This window comes from Anguilla rostrata, chromosome 1 (genome assembly GCF_018555375.3).
Source record: "Anguilla rostrata isolate EN2019 chromosome 1, ASM1855537v3, whole genome shotgun sequence".
In the NCBI taxonomy this organism is placed as follows: Eukaryota; Metazoa; Chordata; class Actinopteri; order Anguilliformes; family Anguillidae; genus Anguilla; species Anguilla rostrata.
Window position 1 is genome coordinate 46,828,077 of NC_057933.1, and position 19,861 is coordinate 46,847,937.

Genomic DNA, 19,861 nt, shown 5'->3' on the forward strand with positions numbered 1-19,861 from the left:
GTGAGTTTCTTTCAGATCATTTCAACGATGTAATTATGGTCGTCAGAGGCCCTGTACTACCATGTAATTTTGGTTTTGAGTGCTGCGTGTCGTCAAATGGCAATTTCCCACTGAAAGGGGGAAAGGTTAAGAGTTCAGGTCCTTTTGCTTTGCTGAATTCCAATACTTATGATGCTCTCCCACAATAAATGGTGCTTAAATACTTAAAATATTTCTCTAACAAATGCACTTGATGAGAGAAGTGGACTTGTTTGATGCTCAGGCCTAGTGTAGAGTCTGCTGAGGCAGTCCAGGACTGTCCTATGTGTGACGCCAGCATCCTTTGAATAGGAGCCCGCAAAAGTCACACCAGGGCAGCGGATTGCGCGCGCGTTGAGCTTTTTATGGCAGCTGGGTGGGGGGGAAGTCCGCTGAGAAAATTGCTTTGTGATGCAGCCTGTGACTTCTGGGCCACACGCGGCCTCTGACGAGTAGAGCCTCGCTGTGCCGTTGGCACAGCAACGTCGGGGGAAATCCAGTGACAAGTTCACGCGCCTCTCTCCCTCCCGCTCTCCCCCACCCCACCCCTCCCCCCCCTCCCCTGCAGCTGTTTGCCGTCTCCTTCACCTGGGCGTTCCACGAGGTGCCCCCACCCAAGTACCAGCACCGTGACCCCGTGACCTCCGAGGTGCACCTGTGCGACCAGTGCCCCCCCGGAACGGCCGTCCAGCAGCACTGCTCTGCTGGCACGCCCACCATGTGCGCACCCTGCCCGGAGCGCCACTTCTCGGAGCAGTGGCACTGGGGAGACTCCTGCCAGTACTGCACCTCCGTCTGCAAGGAGAGGCAGCTGGTGCGCCGCGAGTGCAACAGCACGCACGACCGGCTCTGCGAGTGCATCCAGGGCTACTACCTGGTGGTGGAGTTCTGCGTCAGGCACTCGACCTGCCCGCCTGGCTACGGAGCCACCGAGCTCGGTAGGTGATTTTAGCCGCGACGCCTGCTAACAGCGGTACTTCCATCAGAAACCGTGCTCCTTTCTCAACCAGACACCAAAACTGCTCTTTTCTTTCTTTTATAATAGTTTGCTATGGAAGATGCTCAAATCTTTCTAATTTCCGGAATCCACGCCCTTCTGATTTAACAAATGAGAAGAAAAGAAGCATGACTGCAAAGTGTAATCACTTGTAGCCATGTAACACCCAAGGCAGATGTTTTTAATTTTAGCCATGTTGAAATGTGTTTAGTTAGTGAAACACAGCTGCTTTGTCGTACCGTTCAATTTTATAGCAGGAGCTGAGCCTTACCAAAGTTGTGGGCTTGGCAGGGGTGTAGTGTTGACAGTGAAAGACAGGGTATTAATCAGTGAGAATAACGTTGTTATCTTTAGGAGCTTCATCCTGTCAGCGTATGAAGCTAAATTGCAGTAACTGCCTTGATTCTTTGTAATTTGTACGTTATCGAGTTCCTGTCCTCTTTTAATCACATGTCTGGCTCTGTACTTCAATCCTCATTTACCAATCGGAAGTCTCCCTGCCCAACCCGGTGATTTCCCTAGAGAGAAATCTCATGCCAAACCTCTTCGCATTGACAGCCATGGAAAAAAAGGCTTCTCAGAAACAGATGATGAATGTGGGCGCACTAAATTCTGTGTAGGTTTCATAAAAACATTGCTTTCATGCTTTTTAAAAAGTCGTCCACTGGTGTGACATGTCCTGGTATCTGAGGATAAAGCATAGCATGTGTTACAGTAAATGGGATTGGTTTTCTGATTGGACAGTTTAAAGCTCTAATTTTAGGACAAGACCCTCTGGTGCTATAGTAGTGTGTTGTGTAAATGGATATCTTTTGTCTAGGGTGGAGCAGACTATTGACTTTAGGTCAGTTATGGCCCAGTTGTCCCCCTTATATTCGTGTATGAGTTGTGCATTGCAAATTCCATCTCACAGCAGTCTGTCTATAGTGTGTAAAGGTTTGCATTGCATCAGGTGCGTAGAAGGCATGCATAAATTATCAGGTGCTGAAAGAAAATACAGTATAAAAAGATTATCGCTTATGAGTAGACAGATTATGACACAAAGCAGAGAATCTGGATCAGCCTTAGCTTTTAGACATGAAGTGGGTGGGATCTGAATAAGAAATGAGTTCTTCAGGCAGGAAAAAGTCCTAGGAGCTCTTATTGCTTGCCAGAGGTGAAAAAGAAGTGTTTGCTCATTCGCTCATCCTGTTGAGGTACTGTTGTAGTGCATAGATGAGCCCCACGGTCTGGTTTTGAATCCTGACTGTGGCCTCCAGCCCAGTAGGATAACCATCAGTTGCTTCTAAGGTCACCCAAAAAGATGAAAGGGTTTGAGCCAGCTGGAATGACAGCGTCTCGTCATGCGCTAGGGCCTCGCATTGGCCAGTCGGGCACTGGGAGCCTGCCTGTCAAAGTGTCTTCCTCCAGCTTCCTTCCTCACAACAATGGTGTTATCAGAAGGCTGACATTGCATGCTTTAAAGGAGAGCACTTTCCCGCCTGCACTCTCCCAAATATAGTGGTTTCAGCAGTTAGAGCTAATGAATATGATTGGGAATATCAAATTTGGAGGAAAAGGGAAAAAAATCATAAAAAAAGAAAAAGTAATGTCCCTTGTCATCCAGCAGATGGAGACATATATCTAAAAACTGATATACATAGTTTCCTTTAAAGTGTACATCTTGTGTGACTACACAAAATACCTACATTTTGTTAAAAAGGTTCATACAATATTAATTGTATTTTGTTTAATTCATATTTACTCACCAAATATCGTGCATTTCTTGCAGCACATACTTTTCAATAAGTTGCATTGTGAAGGTTTGAATTTATGACATAAATAAATGTGAGTATGAGAGCCTGTGCTTACTGCACATATTTATGTCATTTTCTATAACCATGAACATCAAATGATAACTCATTCTGCAATTACAGTAATGATATGAGGAGCAGAGTAGGTAGGGAATACATGAACTCATGTGGCCTGTCCAAATGTAAGGGGGTGATTACAAGTATTCATGGTGTCACTGTTACACCACAAAGGCCACTTAATTGAAGACTACCTTGTACGGACCAATTAGTGGTACTTCAAGCAGAAACCTGTTTTTACAACTATTTTCAAAACCCAGTCCCCCAAAACAGGGGAAAGCTACAGAGTAGCATGGCTGTCCGCAGGTGCTATGGTTACCAATGTGTGTGCTAATGGATCAGACTTATCACCCTGTAATCAATTTCACAACTTATCAACTTCACAATGTTTCTGATTAGTCAGGTGTGTGCAGTTGCTTCCTTAGTACAGGTATAAGATAACTGGTATGGATGCCATTATGAGCCTGAGAAATAAGACATAGGCCAAACATTAGGCTTACCAAAATCAACTTCTTGGAACATCATTAAGAAGAAAGAGAGCACTGGTGAGCTCAGTAATCACACAGGGCCTGGTAGGCCAAGCAAGACCTCTACAGTTGATGGCTGAAGAATTCTCGCCATAATGAAGAAAAACCCCAAAACACCTGTTTGGCCAATCCGAAACAGGAGGATGTGGATGACTGTGGATCTGTCAGTGACTACTGTCCACAGAAAAATACAAACAGAAATACAGAGGCTACATTACAAGATTCAAACCAGTAGTTTGCTGCAAAAAAGGATGCCCAGGCCTAAAAAACCCTGCAGACTTTTGGAAAAATGGCCTTGTGGATAAATGAGACCAAGATTCACTTGTAGATTGCCAAAGTGATGGTAAGAGCAAAGTGTGGAGGCCAAAAGGAACTGCCCAAGATACAAAGCAGCCCCCCAATCTGTGAAATGTGGTGGGGAGTGTTATAGTTTGGACATGTATGGCTGCCACTGGTACTGGCTCACTTGTTTTCATTGATGATGTAACTGATAGCAACAGCAGGATGAATTCTGTACAGAAGCATCTTATCTGCTCAAGTTAAAGCAAATGTCTCCAAACTCATTGGATGGCACTTCATCCTACAGCAAGACATTGATCCCAAATATACTGCTAAAGCAAAAAAGGAGTTTTTCGAGTTTTTCAATAACAAAAACTGGAATATTATTGACTGGCTAAGTCAATGTGAATCCAATTTAATGTGCATTTCATAAGCTGAAGAGGAAACATAAGGCAACTAGCCCCGAAAACAACCTTGAGCTGAAGATGGCTGCAGTACAAATGATGAGTTTGTGGTTACAAGCAAGAAAATGCACTTTAGCTTGAACATTGAGGTTATGTTTCCAGAGGCTATACATATGAACATGTTAATTTAAGTTTTTGTGCACAATTATAAACAAAATTATAAATATAAGTTTTTATATTGTGCTGGTACTTCCTTACCAGCTCATAAGTGGCACTCTTGCCTCTGTTCTTGCATGTCTAACATGGACAATGAATGGTCAAAGATGCAATTAAAAACATCCACATGTACAACCTCTGGAAGTATAGCAGAGCTGTGGTGTGTGCTTTGGAGTTACCTGAAGTTTGTTTTCAAACTTATCACTGCCCCCTATACCAGCCATTGTGAAGCCAGCAGGTTATGATAAATTGTCTGGGCCAATCAAAAACATGCATAAAAATTGAATCAAACAACTCCAGTGACTGAACTCTCTTTAATCTCTTTAATTTGTCCCTTTAAATATGGCCAGCTGCACTGAAGTGCACAGGGTTGTGCAGGGAGGACTGAATCAGGAAGCTGCTTCACTGGCCTGATTGTCACACGGGAAAGGATCCTCATTAACTTGACTCTAGCAGAGTACAATATGCCCCTGTTGCATTAACAAAAACTCTGTTCTCTAGATTTAACCGTAGTGTAATTGCTGTGTGCAATTCAGAGCAAATAACAGGTTTAGAGTATCTTTCATGTAACTTCTTACACATGTCAGACTCTGCCACAGCAGATGTATTGGTGATGCCACAGAAGATCAAGTGATGCCAGATCACTGCTCCTTTCCCTTGGTTTTCTAATATGAATACTGAAAGCGCCGCATGCTCTGTTTCTTCCTCAAAGTAGTTTTTTGTCTTACCCCATTTCTGCAAAGGCTTTTTATCAGCAGATTCCACAAAGAGAACTGAGAGATGCGGCTCCAGTCTGCAGCCATCTATGACCAGCTTGTGTGAGGCCTCGGGCAGATACTCAGTGCCAGCCGTGGTGCAGTAGGGCCATCTGTACAAGCACGGCATTCCGTGGCTGAAGTAGGAACTGCCAAGAATGTTTTGGGAAGTCAGGCTAGTGCTGAATTTCTCATTTGGTGCCACTCGGTAAATATTTAGGTAGCCTTTCCCCCTATTTTTCGGAATTCCAGTTGTACACTGCGCTCATGAAACTCCTGTGTGGCCTGCACTACGCTGGAACTCATGCAGCTACATATATTCACACCTCCAGTATGCTCACCCAAAGGCCTGTGGCTATTTTCAACACAGTAAGAAATATTGAATGCAAATACATCTGGGATACAACTGGGGTCTGGGATACACCTGTAGGTGCCTGATAAGGAGTTAGGTGCTTATTTGGCACTACCAGGAGGAGGCTGGGCTGTCTTAAACCTATGGGACTGTTATTGTCTCTGTATTAGTATTATTGTCTAAATAAATAAATATATCTGATCCACAAATGACTGTAACTGAACCACAAATAAATGTAGCTGATCCTCAAATAAATGTAGCCAACCCACAAATAAATGCAACTGGTTCACATTTGAGACAATCCTTCTGACATGATTAGCAAAAATAAATAAATAAATAAATAAAGTGACAGGTGATGCGTAAATATGAACCAGCTGCATTTTTTGTGGATTTGCTACATTTATTTGTGGATCAGTTATGTTTATTTGTGGATCAGCTGCATTTATTTGTGGATCCACTGCATTTATTTGTACATCAGCTACATTTATTTGTAGATGAGCTGCATTTATTTATGGCTCTGCTATGTTTATTTGTGGATCAGTTACATTAATTTATTTATTTTTGATTCCACCCTACCCCTAGCAAAGATCAACTTTTAAAATCTTACTAAATAGCCACAGAAAAAAGTGTATTCAGTAGCCAGAAACAGGTTAATTAATTACCATAGGCAGATATTTTAAAGACAAACAGCAGCATACCAATTACCTGGAAACTGCACTATAGAACAGTAAATAAAGGAAGTCAAAGAACAACACTCTTATTTGAATGACTAAATCAGTCTTCATTGTATGAATATCAAAGACCATGTCTTTCACAATTAGTGATCCATTGTGGTCTGCATGCTCATTGTTCCTGTTGGGAAAGTCACACTGGCCAATGCAAACAATGGCAGTCGTCTGGACAACATAAGTCATGTGGTCTGGGGGAGGGTGTCACCTGACATGACCAAAAACATGAAGCACACCATCACACTTTCGCACCTTTAGTATCGTTTCTGAAGGAGAAGGAATTGGTTGTAATGCTGGGATTTGTCTTTAGCAAACAGGTACTTCTGCAGACAAGTCTCACCTTTAGAGACCTAAGGTCCAGGCAACTGGATTCAAATTGTGATTATATTCCACAGAAGTGAGAATTGATTGTCTTCTTAATATTTCTTTCAAGTTTGTAACCCAGTTATAACCATTAAATTGAAATAGACAGTACTAGATTATTGTGACCTGTTCAACAGACAAGGAAAGGGTGGGCATGTATCCTCCACTCATTAGCATTCATATCCGTAAGAAACGTCATATGCAAACCATTCCTCATTGCTAGCTTGGTTAGAGCCATAACCTTACACTACAAGACAAAACAAAAGAAAGCAACATAAACTAAGCTTTACCATAGTTATAGTTAAACCTGAAGATTATTCAATATGTAATAACATTGTAACACTGAGCTGCTGTACACTAACACGTCTCTATAGCAGTCTCAAACTCCAGACATGACACCCGAATACAGGCTATTTAATTGTTGCTAGCTAACAGTAGGCCTACTTACCGATCCACTGCATTCTGCAACAAGTTGAAAAGCTAAGTGTTATAAGTGCAGAAAATGGGCACTGCATATCCTAACTGTGTGAGTTATTGTAATATCGCAGTACCTGTGGGCTCCAGAAATAAAACCCATTTCTTGTAGGTCTCTTGATTTTTGGGAAAAGAAAAAAGCGGATTGCTTTCTCCTTTTACATATCGTTTACATACTACATGCAGAAAAGATTTCACTTGAATTAAGGTTTTGGTTACGTAATTTATACCCAGTTAACCCCGCCTGGCGTTTGGCCAAGGGGGAAAGCAAGCCAATTTTGGCACCAGCTTTCATACGTTTATTTGGTTTTTGCAAGAATCATTTTAAAATACCCCACGGCCCTCTGTGAATGCAAAAAAGTATTAAAACAATATATCAACAAAGATTGGCAGATTTCAGTTTCGTGAACTTTAAAGGTCATTTTGGTTTCAAGGGCAAGGATTCCCGAGAAAAGTGAATGGAGTGGAAAATCTTGTGCCAGTTAAAAACTGACATTCTGTCTGACTTGCCTCTACGTGGTAGCTTCTTGTTCATTTTATTGGCTGCAGGCAGTCTTTTAATTCTTGGAATTCCCCCTACGAATTGTGTGTCTTCCACAGTGCATCCGGAGTGCTATTCACGCAGGTATTCACTTGAAATGTAGTTTCCAGAAATTTAATCTATATGAATATCTTACAACTTGCATGCAGATTCAAACATGTATTTCTTTTTTGTCAGCAATATTTATCTCAAATTTTTCTCCCCAATTTGGAATTGCCAGTTGTATTCATGGGCCCAACCCATTGCTGCAGCATCTTCTGTCAATTACAGAGGGCAATAACAAGGGTGAGCAGCCACTGAAATGCGTTGTCTTAACACTGCGGTCCACCAACCAAACAGATACAGTTATTCTGCAGGAGGAACGTTCAATTGATGTAGATACTGCAAGCAGATTGCTGGCACCCCTTCTACCAAAGGAGTTGCTATTGTGCAATGAGGTGGGCAGAAACTTCCCTACATGGCCGGCGCTATGGCCAATTTAAAGTCACCCAGACAGTTACAGAGGCTCGGTCTGGATCCAGCCCAGACCACTGGGTGGATCACTGCAGTGGTTCCCAAACAGTGCAGCTACAAAGGGGCCAAGGAGGGTCATGAGATACAGTTTAGCACATATTGTACACTTTACAAAGACAAACCAAGCAATTAAATCGAAAGCTGTGCAGTTTACATCCCCTACAATGTACATTTAATTGTTTTGACATAATTAAAATTCTATATTTGAAAACATGTTTGGGTGTCTTTTAAATAAAGTCTAGGTCACAGATAATGTATTTATTTGTTGAGGGGGTCATGGCCTCTAAAAATGGGGGAACCACTGCATGCTGTGCTTGACACCTCAACAAAATATGCTGCTTGGGAAAGGATTTATTTAGCTAAATTGCTACATGTTTATTCTGTCATTTGGATTGTTTTCATGTTTTACTCAGGCACGCCAGTAAGTGACACACTTTGTGAGAAATGTCCGGAGGGCTACTTCTCCAGTGCGGAGTCTGCAACAGAAAAGTGCGTCACCCACAGGAAGTGCAGCGAGCTGGGCCTGCGCACACTCCATCCCGGGACGGCCACTCAGGATGCAGCGTGCGAAGGCGAAGCCACGTGTTCTACCCAGCACCTGCAGTGCCACACAGGTAAATACACCAACATGGTCAACTAGACCACACCAGGACCTCACCCTGGTGTGGTCTAAAGGCACTTTAATACCTAATGTTCCAAGATCCAAGACTGACACTAACATCAGCGGAGTGCGGTGAGCCAGGTCAATTGAGTGCAGACAGTCAGCCCCAAACTGGGCCGTAAACCACCTTAACAAGGTGCATTTGAAGATCTTCTGTCAGGACTATCAATAACCTCAACCAGATGGGGGAAAATAATTTAAGGAGGACTGCCTATCACTTAACTCAGTGACTAAACAAGGCTGTAAATAAGTTTTGATTTTGAAATTGTCTGGGGCCAGGACATTCAGTCCTCAATATAGGAGGCCAACCTGCCAAATCAGGGGCAGTCAACTGCCTCAATTGTGCTATTCTTCTTGGGTGACAGTTGCGTGAGAGAGAACTTCCCGGGGTTGAAACATTGAATTATTTACGTCAATGTATTAGTCAGTTATAATGGTGTATTACTCAGTACCTGTAGCAGAATCATAGCCTGAGGGTAATTCACCCGATGTTGTCTGATTAAGTGTGTTGACTGAGTGTCACAACTTGTTAGAGAAATTCATCGAGAAAATATTTTGAGAACAGGGAGAAGGTTGAATGTTGTGAATTGTTAAGCAGCCTAGCATAAGCTAAGGATGCCAATGAATAACCAAATCTGAAAATGAAGTCATAGTTAGTCACACTGAAATGAAAACCAACAGACCTTTTAGATAGTGAGTTTCTATATGACTGCAAAAGCTGGATGAACTTCACAGCAGAGGATTAGCTATTAATACAGTTTGTTTTTGTTTCATATACAGTGCACCATATTCTCAGTCATGATAACTGTCTCCTCAGGGCAGTGACACATTGACGGCAAATTTTCTTGGTCTCTCTTCCAGATGTTACCCTCTGTGAGGAGGCGATTTTCCAGTTCCTGGTCTCTCAGAGGATGTCTGCAGCACAGATGGACCGGCTGATGGAGAACCTGCCAGGCAGGAAGGTGGACCGTAAGAACGTAGAGCGTGTGAAGAAGGCCTGCAGCCCCCAGCAACAAATCCTGCAGCTGCTTAGGCTGTGGAGGGAGCAGAACAAAGACCAGGATAAGCTTTCCAGCATTATTCGAGGTTAGGCGCCCCCTGGTGGACACACACACATTGCACCCATGGTCTCATCACGTTATTGGCTCAGTGCTGGGTCGCAGCTTTAAGTACAGGTCCACGGTGCAGTGGCGGGCCAACTCAACTGGAATCAAATTCTCCCTGTGCCAGTGCTGATTGTGGCCGGGAGTCTCTCGAGGCAACACACAATTGGCTGTGGATTTGCCCGTAGATTGAGGGTTTGAGTTGGCTGATTATTGCATGCCCAGTCTCTGGCTGGATTGCTGGTCTGTGTTTTCCCAAACTGGTGGAAAACACTACAGTTATAGGATAGGCCTGCACATTTGATAATTTTATTGTCAATTCCAAATAGATAAACCAATTTAAAATAGCAGATAAAAATTGGCTATAAAAAAATGATCTTATAATATAGTAATATGCAGATGTATCGTAAATGACTTTGAAATGGAATTTCTGAGCAGGGTTAATGAAATATTGACACATTAGTACCAAACTGGAGGTAAACTTGAAAACAAATGGTGTGACTTAGGTGGACACTTAAGCATGCCTTGGCATATTTGTTTCTTGTAGCTAGCTAGCTAGCTTGTTAGTCTCTGCCAACAGGCCTGTGGTAGTTTGTCTCTTGAGTTGGTTGCATTAGATAGGCTAAATGCATGCCTATCTGTGTCCCACAGGTGTGGATCACTGTGAGAGGAAAGTGTCCAAGTGCACCAGCCTGAAGAATCTGACCCTCAGTGACCTGGTTGCTATGACAGAGAGCCTGCCAGGGGTGAAGGTGAGGGAGGAGGATGTCCAGGAGGTGGTGAAATCCTGCCAATCACAGCAGTACATCCTGCAGCTCCTGCGGATTTGGAAGGCCCGGAACAGCGAGCAGGACATCGCCAAAGGCCTGGCCCTCAGCTTGCGAAGGCTGCGTACCCGTGATGTTTCACGAGAGCTCCTCAGGAGCATCCGCCGGATTGGCCGGATCTTCAGCTCTGCCTCCATACACAAGATGCACGAGAAAATGTTCCTCCACATGATTCAGGACAGCAAGTGTTTTAAATCAAAATCCTACAATGACTAGCCCCCCGCCTCTGTACCATCTACCCTAACCCCCAACCTTACCCCACCTCACCCCATCTTCAAGGGAAATTCGACCTAAACGTAAAACTATTTAAATTAAAAAAAGTTGTACATAATCCGCAATCTCAGAGAAACCTGAACTGTTTGAATTTTTGGAAGAGCATGTTCAGTTCTGTCACTGGTTAGATGTAATAGATGGAGTTTGATTTCACACTGAAACATTACTCCATCCATTCAAGTTGGACTGCTGAAAAAAAAACCCCAAAAAAAAAACGAAGCTCCCTTTAGCTGAATGTACACAGGAGTGCAATCTTTTTATATTTTATAGTAATGTTTCTTATGAAAATTATGCTTGGATTTGGACTCTTAAAAGTCAGGTTCTTATTATGAGTGTTGTGTAAATTGTGTGTTTTGTATTACATTAATTTTCTTTGGCTTTTATTTTTTCAATAAATATTTGGCAGTTTGACAGAAATTTCCAGTTATTTTTAGCAACATTTAACGTTATTTTAGTATTGAAATATTGATGAGCCAGGCTGATGTGATATTTCAGTGCTCAGAAATATTCTGTCGAGTGAAAGTCATGGAGGTGTATTCAGAATTTTTCCTGTGATATTAGCTCATAAACTGTTTCTTACACACCACAGCACACAAACAGGGCTTAAATCCAGTTTTTTTACTGCACCCCAATATGGAATTGCCAATAGCGTCTCTGCTGTACCACCCACGCAAATACTGTGGAAATTGAAGAACGGAAGAGTCCTGCATATGCCTGCAAGCCAGTAACTATAGTATTTCATATACCACCAGCCACGTACTGTAGTACTACAGGACAGTGAGAGCTGACTCGAGGAGTTTTTCTTGCTAATGAAAGCTGGCAGTCTGTGAACACCTGGGGTGCATTTAGGAGAATCTAATGTAGTGATAAGCCAAGGAAGCCAGGCTGAATTAAACCCATCCAATATTTAGGAAGAGGCCTATTTCGTGGATGATGGTTGAAGATGGTTGCTGTGCCATTTTTTTTTTTTGCAGGTAACATATTGACCTAATAAGTTGGTGACCCAGATTCAAGACAGTGCTTTACCTATTCAGCAGAATGCTTTAGCAAAGCAATGCATGCTAGTTGACTAAAAACAACTCAAAAGCACTTATAACACTTAGCTTTCAAATTTAGAACCTACCGGTTAGAATTGAAGTCTTTTAACCACTACCCCACCCTGCTGTTCCGCAATTTGCCCAGCAAACTGAGCTAATGCATTCAAACCTGTTTCCTGGAACATGGTAGTCTATAGCAGTGCCATAAAGAAAACATATAATTAACATTATATTTGTGCAGAGATGCGCAGTCATCTCGAATGTGTGTAATGGCTCCGTTTCAACAGGATCACATGACAGATTGTCCTTGAACAAGCAAGACAGTGTTATATTAGTCACAAGAACAAATATAGGGGCTTTTAAATCAGGAACTGCGCAGTTTCAGTGTAATAAAATTAAACTGGAAAGTAAGAAGTTTGGCAAAACGGAAGCAGCTTACACTCCTTTTGTTTGCTCTTGAACTTAACAACCAGCTCAGACCCAAGCAACTAATTTCAGTGAATTAACTGTAATAAATTGCTTTAACTGAGTTTACCTCATGGCTGTCTAGAAAGACAATTAATGGGAGAGAAAGCAGGTTGACAAATATGTTGGTTGGGACTGATGACTTTTTGGCCATTCTGCTAGTAATTGTCTATGAGTCCTCATATTGGTTTCTGAAGGTTATTATTATTCCCTGCACCACCAAGTTGGTGTTAGTTACAGGCATTCTCCACAGGAATGATAAAATGGGGACAAGACCATGGTGATTACATTACATCATTTTGCAGCCAATCTTATCCAAAAAAGCAATTTACCCAGACTACATCATTGCATACAAATAATTTGTACTGCTGGTCATTTTTATTGAAGTGATCCAGGGTAAGAACCTTCCTCAGAGGTATAACAGTAACACAACAGCTAGGAATCAAACCCAGAAACATTATACTACATTGTCACCCAATCCAGGTCAGTGATGTAACCTTACGAGTAGAAATGAGGTACTATGCCGAAATCAGGTATGAAATCAGGTACTGTCTTGAGTGAACCAACCTACAATAGCTTCCCTCCTGACCTCTGCAGTGTTGAAAGATTCAAAGAGGGGTGAGTAACCTTCCTCGTAGAATGCCAGGGATACCTGTGGCATCTTCCAGTACAATCATCAATAATTTTATTTGACAAATTTTTAGGCTAAAGAAATGTATTACTACACTACAGTGTTACTAGAAATGAAAGTGTTCACACTCCACTGTGGCAAGTTTAGCTGTGCCTTGGTACGTAATCAAGTGCCAATAATGCAGGAAACAAATATGCCAAGGCATGCTTAAGTGTCCACCTAAGTCACACCATTTGTTTTCAAGTTTACCTCCAGTTTGGTACTAATGTGTCAATATTTCATTAACCCTGCTCTATTCCAGGAATTCCATTTCAAAGTCATTGATGATACATCTGCATATTACTATATTATAAGATCATTTTTGTAGCCAATTTGTATCTGCTATTTTAAATTGGTTTATCTATTTAGAATTGACAATAAAATTATCAAATTTGCAGGCCTATCCTATAACTGCAGTGTTTTCCACCAGTTTGGGAAAACACAGACCAGCAATCCAGCCAGAGACTGGTGTCTTTATACAGGTGTCTGCATGCTGAATATTAATTTCAGGTTTAGATAAATATATTATTAATGTGTTCTGATTTATCATTTTCCCACTCTCCATCATTATGAAAATTCACAGGTGAAATTAGCCCCTGGTTATTAATCTTAATAAAGCATAAACACCTTCCTTGTGATCTTTACGCAAGTACCCCTGCTCTACCAGGTTGGCCAACAGAGGATGGGCTCTCCCACTATAGCTGAGTTCCTCTTGAGATTTCTTCCCATCGGGGCCTCGATTTCAATTTGCTTGGGTGGGGAATTTCATCCCTGATATGGCACTTTCTCAGCAGTGGTCCCTTTTCTTTCTGATGCCCTCTATGATTGTGGCTGTCTGAATAAAGCCTAAAACATGACAGGAAGTTGGGGTGACCTTACATTTCTGCCCTGTTATTCACAACATTAAATAGGATGTCCTCGGGAAGTAGCCAAACATCCTCATTGTGGTATCGACAAGCTCTCAGTGAGCACACACATGAGAACTTCCTCACCCTACAGTCAATTAACACTTCCAGATGCCTGACATTTAGATAATAGCTAAACAGTACTGTGACCTTTATCTGTTGTCCATGTATCTAGGTTACACAGTAAACTTTATACCATGCAGTTTCTGTTCTGTTTTTTATTATTATTATGGGTATTGAAACATGACAGATTTGTAGATGCATATTGCACATGTATGAGTGTGGGTTTATTAGGTGAGATGTGAGGTCTATTTTCTTGTTTCTAACAAGAAAGGCTCTGTATTTTTATTAGTAAGACTAATTCCTTGTCTTTTTTGGGAAATAGGGGTGAAAGGGAGTCAGAACTGCTTTAGAAAGGTATGACACAATACTGAGTCCGCACTGAGTGGATTGTGTGTGGTAACACCATTGGCATTAAAAAGGCATTCCACATGATAATGACCTGACAATAGTGGCAAAAATAATAATGTGATGAAAATGCCTAAATTCCATGATGGGAAGGACTATTGCATTTTGGATTTCATATAGCAAAAATATGACAAGACAGAATGTCCTGGAAAATGTGTGGTAAAAATATCTCCAATTAAGAATTTCCAACATCCTGACCAATCTTCTATTAAAATTAGTTCCTAATAGTAAGATACAGAATCTGGGTTATTTGAAAGTGGTGCCATTATTTGATGAAACTCATTGAAACTCATTGGCTCCTTTTTTCCCCACCTGGATTCAATTCTCCATAGATTAAATGATCAATTTTGTTCACACGCTGTTAACTGTCGATTGAAATGATGTCCCTGATCGGTACTGGGAGGAAGAAAACTCACATTTGACAATATTTTAAATATAATGATCAAAACCCACTGCACACTTAGCTTGAGCTCAGGGAACAATGATGTTACCTGTAATTACATAATGCCTGGGGGAAAAAACATGACCTGAAGAAGAACATTTGCCATCCCAACATCTTTGAAGTGGTAAGTGGGGAATTATCTTTGTGAGTTAACTTAACTAGCTATATAACGCTAGATAGTTTATACCTACACAGTAGCCATTGGAGTAACATTAGTTAAGTAGTTAAGTTGTCTAACAACTGTGTCTTTTCCGTTTTTCTTAATCCACAGTGGTGAAAGGTGTTGGAGCATATGTAGATTATTAGATAGCTTACAAAAAAATGTTCTCCCCGTGTCTGCACGGGTTTCCTCCGGGTACTCCGGGTTCCTCCCCCAGTCCAAAGATATGCAGGTAGGCTAACTGCCTATTGCCCATAGCTATGAGTGTGTGAGTGAATGGAGAGTGAATTGTGTGTGTCCTGTGATAGATTGGCAGCCTGTCCACGGTGTATTCCTGCCTCTCTCCCAGCGCATGCTGCGATAGGCTGCCCAGACCCTGCACAGAATATGCGGGAACAGATAATGGATGGATGTACAACTATTCTCCTTTTATTAAATTTGTCATACAGTCAACTATATAAAAAGGAAGAAAGAAATTAAAATAGAGGATATTTCTTTATCTAATATGAATAATGCATATATATATTTTGAAATACATGTTTTGATTGCAATTATGCTTTTTGTTGGTGAGCCGTCGTATAAGCGGGATAATGTCAGAGTGGCTGAACGTCCAGTGCAGAAGGAAATTGCCTGACCAGTGCAGAAGGAAATTGCCTGACCAGTGCAGAAGGAAATTGCCTGACCAGTGCCGAGGGAAATTGCCTGACCAGTGCAGAGGTAAATTTCCTTAGGCAAATACCTCTGTGAACTGTAATGAAAACACGAGCTTCAAAATAGGTGATTCCACTGCAAAGGACACGTTTGTAATATCACTACAGTGGTATTACAAACTCGGTCCTGGGGATCCTCTGTGTATGCTGGTTTTCATTCGAACCACAACTGCAATCCCAGAATTTTAACAAGCTGTTCATTTTCCTTAATTAGGTGCTTTACATGTTTAGAGGGATTTTTTTACAACCATAAACCACATTATGTCAGAAATAGCTGTGCAGGCCATGAAGAATAAAAGTCCCATGTTCACATTATGCTTGTTGAGCTATAAATGATAAGGAGCCAAACTTGCATTGTGTTTGTGTATACTTAAACACGTGACTGAGAATGTAATCAGGAGCATATTGATTCCCCTCAATCCTAAATTTGTTCAGTTTAAAATTTTTGTTACCGCCTCCTATGCAGTTGCAAATATAGCACACAGCAATCTTCCGCATGAAGTTAATTAACCCGCAGCTCAATATCCATCTAAACAGAAGCTACTGCTCAGCACACTTCACTAAAATAGCACCTGAACATTTTTAATAATTGAATATCAATAACAACTGCCCATTTTCTACAATGTCTGAATGTGGCTATGCCAGATCTGGCTAGGATCCTGGGAGTGTGGGTGGAGCTAACTCTTGAACAGGGGCAGTTGCTAAATATAAATTTTGTTGAGATATAACCAGGCTAGCTGATCTCTATACAGGCATTCATGGACATCACGCTGACACTGTTGCAAGTATGACAATGTAACTGTTGGCTTGCTCGCTCTTACAAATTTCCTCTTAATTTATATATTCAGACCATTGCTCATTGCAGGCGTTACCACGTCCACACTGCATTTGCTTCTGGTGTAGATAACCTCTTCCACTGCTAATATTTTGGGTACACTTCACTGATAGACAGTTAATTTGAGCCCGCACATCTGCTACGTGTGGGGTGTAGATGAGCCTGAAGTTCCGATGTGTGTCATAGTATGATCCAATAATCTGTAGACTGACTCATAAAATTATCAAATTAATATCTAGATAACATAATAAAACACTACAAATCTAAATGCTCATGTAAGGCAATGTAAACAGCATGCCTTACCAAACATTAGATTTTCAACACCACGGTAAATCACTGATAACCGAGAATGTCTCAGTCAACATATATATATATTTTTTTCAAAAATATTTATTAACAAAATATCTGACAAACAAAATCAGAAAGAAAGTTCCTCAAGACTTGAGCACCTTGTGAACAATAGCAATACATTTGTTAAACCATAAAAATACCTTAAACGCCTGTTATGTACCTGTCATCATACCTGAAGTGCAGTAATTCCCTGGTGGAGGTAAAGTAGTCCCAGGGGAGATGGCAAGGCAAAAACTATGTTACACCAACAAGAACAAAACTACACCAATGAGCACTAAACTACATTACACAAACAACAGCAAAGAATCATAGGCTCTGAAAACAAAAAAAAAAGAAAAGAAAAAAGTCACATCAAATTTTTGGTGGTCAGACTAAGTAAATGGATTAGAGTGGGTCAAGTTGGAGGAGCTGAGATGCCATCTGAAAAAGTGGGTATTCAGTCTGTCTGGTAAATTGGCCAATGTCTCTGCTATTCTGACAGCTGTGGTTAAAATTTTTATGAGAGCAGTGAAGAGTAGCCAGTGGAGGCCACTGAGGAAGAGGCTTGCATTGGATTGCTTTGGGAGGTTACAATCCAGTCAAGCAGCAATATCATTGTGTGGTGTGGAATCATCCACTATGAGAACAGTGTCTACTGGACTAACATTTCTTCTTGGGTGAGACCACCATTAACACATTTGTAACTAAGATACTGTAATTATTATTTTGTTCATTTGCAGAACAAGTCAGTCTGAACTTGACACTATCTGTGAAAGGAATAAAGCTAGTGATTTACAGACACCAGGTACCATTAATGGCTTAACAACAGTGTCTTTAACAATAGCAAGTTCTTTGGGGTAAGAGCTTCTAAATCGTTGGGCTCATTGAAAGCCTTGTTGATGGGTCTGTCCTTGATAACAACTTTGAATTCACAAAATAGTCTAAAAAGCCTTCTTTGTCTGCTATTGCACAACAGAGTTAAGCACCTTCTGTGCAGTCCTTAATTCTCTTTTCCAGAGTCTTCCTTGATGTGATCCAGTCGGAGGATTGAACACCCACCCACAACATGCTAGCACTCAGTGCAGCCTTGAAGTCTCTCATTTGCTTTTTATTATTATCTCCGCCAGGCGAGAGCCCGTTTGGTCAAGTGTGTGTGTGTGTGTGTGTGTTTCTGCATGTGTTTGTGTATCTGTCCGCAGCTAATCTCGCAAACTACTGGGCCGATCAGCCTAATACGTGTTGTGCATGCTGGCAGCAGGCCAAGGACCTGAATTCTCAAATATTTTGCAAATCGGTCAACGACAAGTATTTTATTTGAATTATTTTCCATCATTGTCCTTTGAAATACATTGAGTTCTAACTCCTCACTCCTCCTAACTGGCCGGCAGGGGCCACAAGTGATCAACAACGGCTTGCATTTGGAATGAAAGACCAGTGATGTAAAATGTCTATTTCGACGTTAAAATGCCACCAAAATAATCTGCCAACTAACGGGGTACGTTAATGTTTGAATCTGTGGCAATTATTTTATTGCCATTTTCACACTGAAATTGATATTTTACATCGCTGGTCTTTTGGAATTGTTCCTGTCCAGATTATTCCTGTCCAGATTTGAAACGAAAGTGCCAGACTATAACGTCAACATTAGTTCTGTCTGACACATCGTGGTTGATATGAATGACATTAGCTAACATGTCTCCACCTTTAGTGTTATTTCACTGAATCAGCGTTTTTGGGCTTTTCAGTCACATGGTAAAAACGTGTACTATTGTATTTGTCTCGTTGCATTGATTGTGTAGCCTCTATTGTTGCATCAGCAAAGCTAACACGGCTGGCGGAGATCTGCACTCTACTGAGTGCACTCTTCTAGTCTTTATAATTATTTTGGTTTATGTCACAAACCTGTGAGTTAGCTCAGGGGTGTCAAACTCCAGTCCTGGAGGACTGGCATGTTTAAGCGCAAGAGATTAAGTCACTGACTAGCTAAAGAGTCCACACACCTTGTTCTCAAAGGCTTAACTGGCTACTGATTGAAAGGAAACCACAATAAATACCTGCAAACACGCAGCAGCCTCCAGGACTGGAGCTTGACACCCTTGAGTTGGCTTATGCAGCTGTCAGTTTACTTCTCTCCTAAGTAGGAAGTCCTAGTGCAACACTACTCAACTTCAGGTCCTGTGGGCCATAGTGTCTGCAAGTATTTTAGGTTACTTTATTATTTTAGTATATTACTAAGTTCCTCATTAACCGAGACCCATGAGGGCAATGAACAAATACCGTTTTGTTTAGCCAAACTCATACAGCAAAAGACAAGATAATTAGTATTAAACATGATTTTGTCAGCATAGTATCAATCCTTCACTAAACCCTGAACAGACTGACACAAATACAATAAAATCTGAGACAACTGCGAAGCTAGCTGCTGAAATCATCAATGAAGTTGGAGAAAGTTGTCTAGAGAATATACACCACTGCTCAAACAATACAAAACATAATTTAGTGCAGTTTAAGACAGTTGATAGGCTTCATTACTCTAAGGTTAGAATAAACAAAATATTTCCTAATTTCTCAGCTGTCTGCAAAAACTGGAACAGTGAAGAAGGTATCCACTCACACCACATGTGCCAGCCTTTTATATTGAATATCCATTTCTGACTTTTTTTCAAAAGCATTTGGAAAGAAACGGGAACCGCATCTGCTGTATGTTCAACAAACAATCCTGAACTTAATGTTGGTAGGGACAAATGGGTTGTGTATTTGGACATGATACTAGCCAAGAAAATTATATTACAAAAGTGGAAAACAGATTCAATCCCCACATTTGAAATGTGGCTCAGAGGGTTGGGTGAAGTCCTTTATCTTGAGAGGCTGCCATATAAGATGTGTGACAGATAGTAAAGTGTGTGAAAAAGCATGGACTCCTGTGTCAAAATGTTTGGGGTATATAAGGTGTGGCTT

At 41.2% G+C, this 19,861-nt stretch overlaps 1 protein-coding gene across 2 annotated transcripts in view; it reads left to right on the plus strand.

Annotated features, from left to right (window-relative positions):
• The window catches only part of LOC135256575 (tumor necrosis factor receptor superfamily member 11B-like), a 114,823-nt gene extending 103,865 nt beyond the window's left edge, over nt 1-10,958 (plus strand). Inside the window, exons 2-5 of one of the 2 annotated variants that reach the window (XM_064338486.1) lie at nt 587-956; nt 8,431-8,631; nt 9,540-9,764; nt 10,433-10,958. In XM_064338486.1, coding sequence (XP_064194556.1) covers nt 587-956; nt 8,431-8,631; nt 9,540-9,764; nt 10,433-10,824 — 1,188 coding nt within the window. In that variant the 3' untranslated portion in view covers nt 10,825-10,958. Of the gene's footprint in view, nt 1-586; nt 957-8,430; nt 8,632-9,539; nt 9,765-10,432 lie in introns of those variants that run through there. The other variant, XR_010330474.1, reaches the window with a different exon arrangement.
• Nucleotides 10,959-19,861: the final 8,903 nt, after the last annotated feature.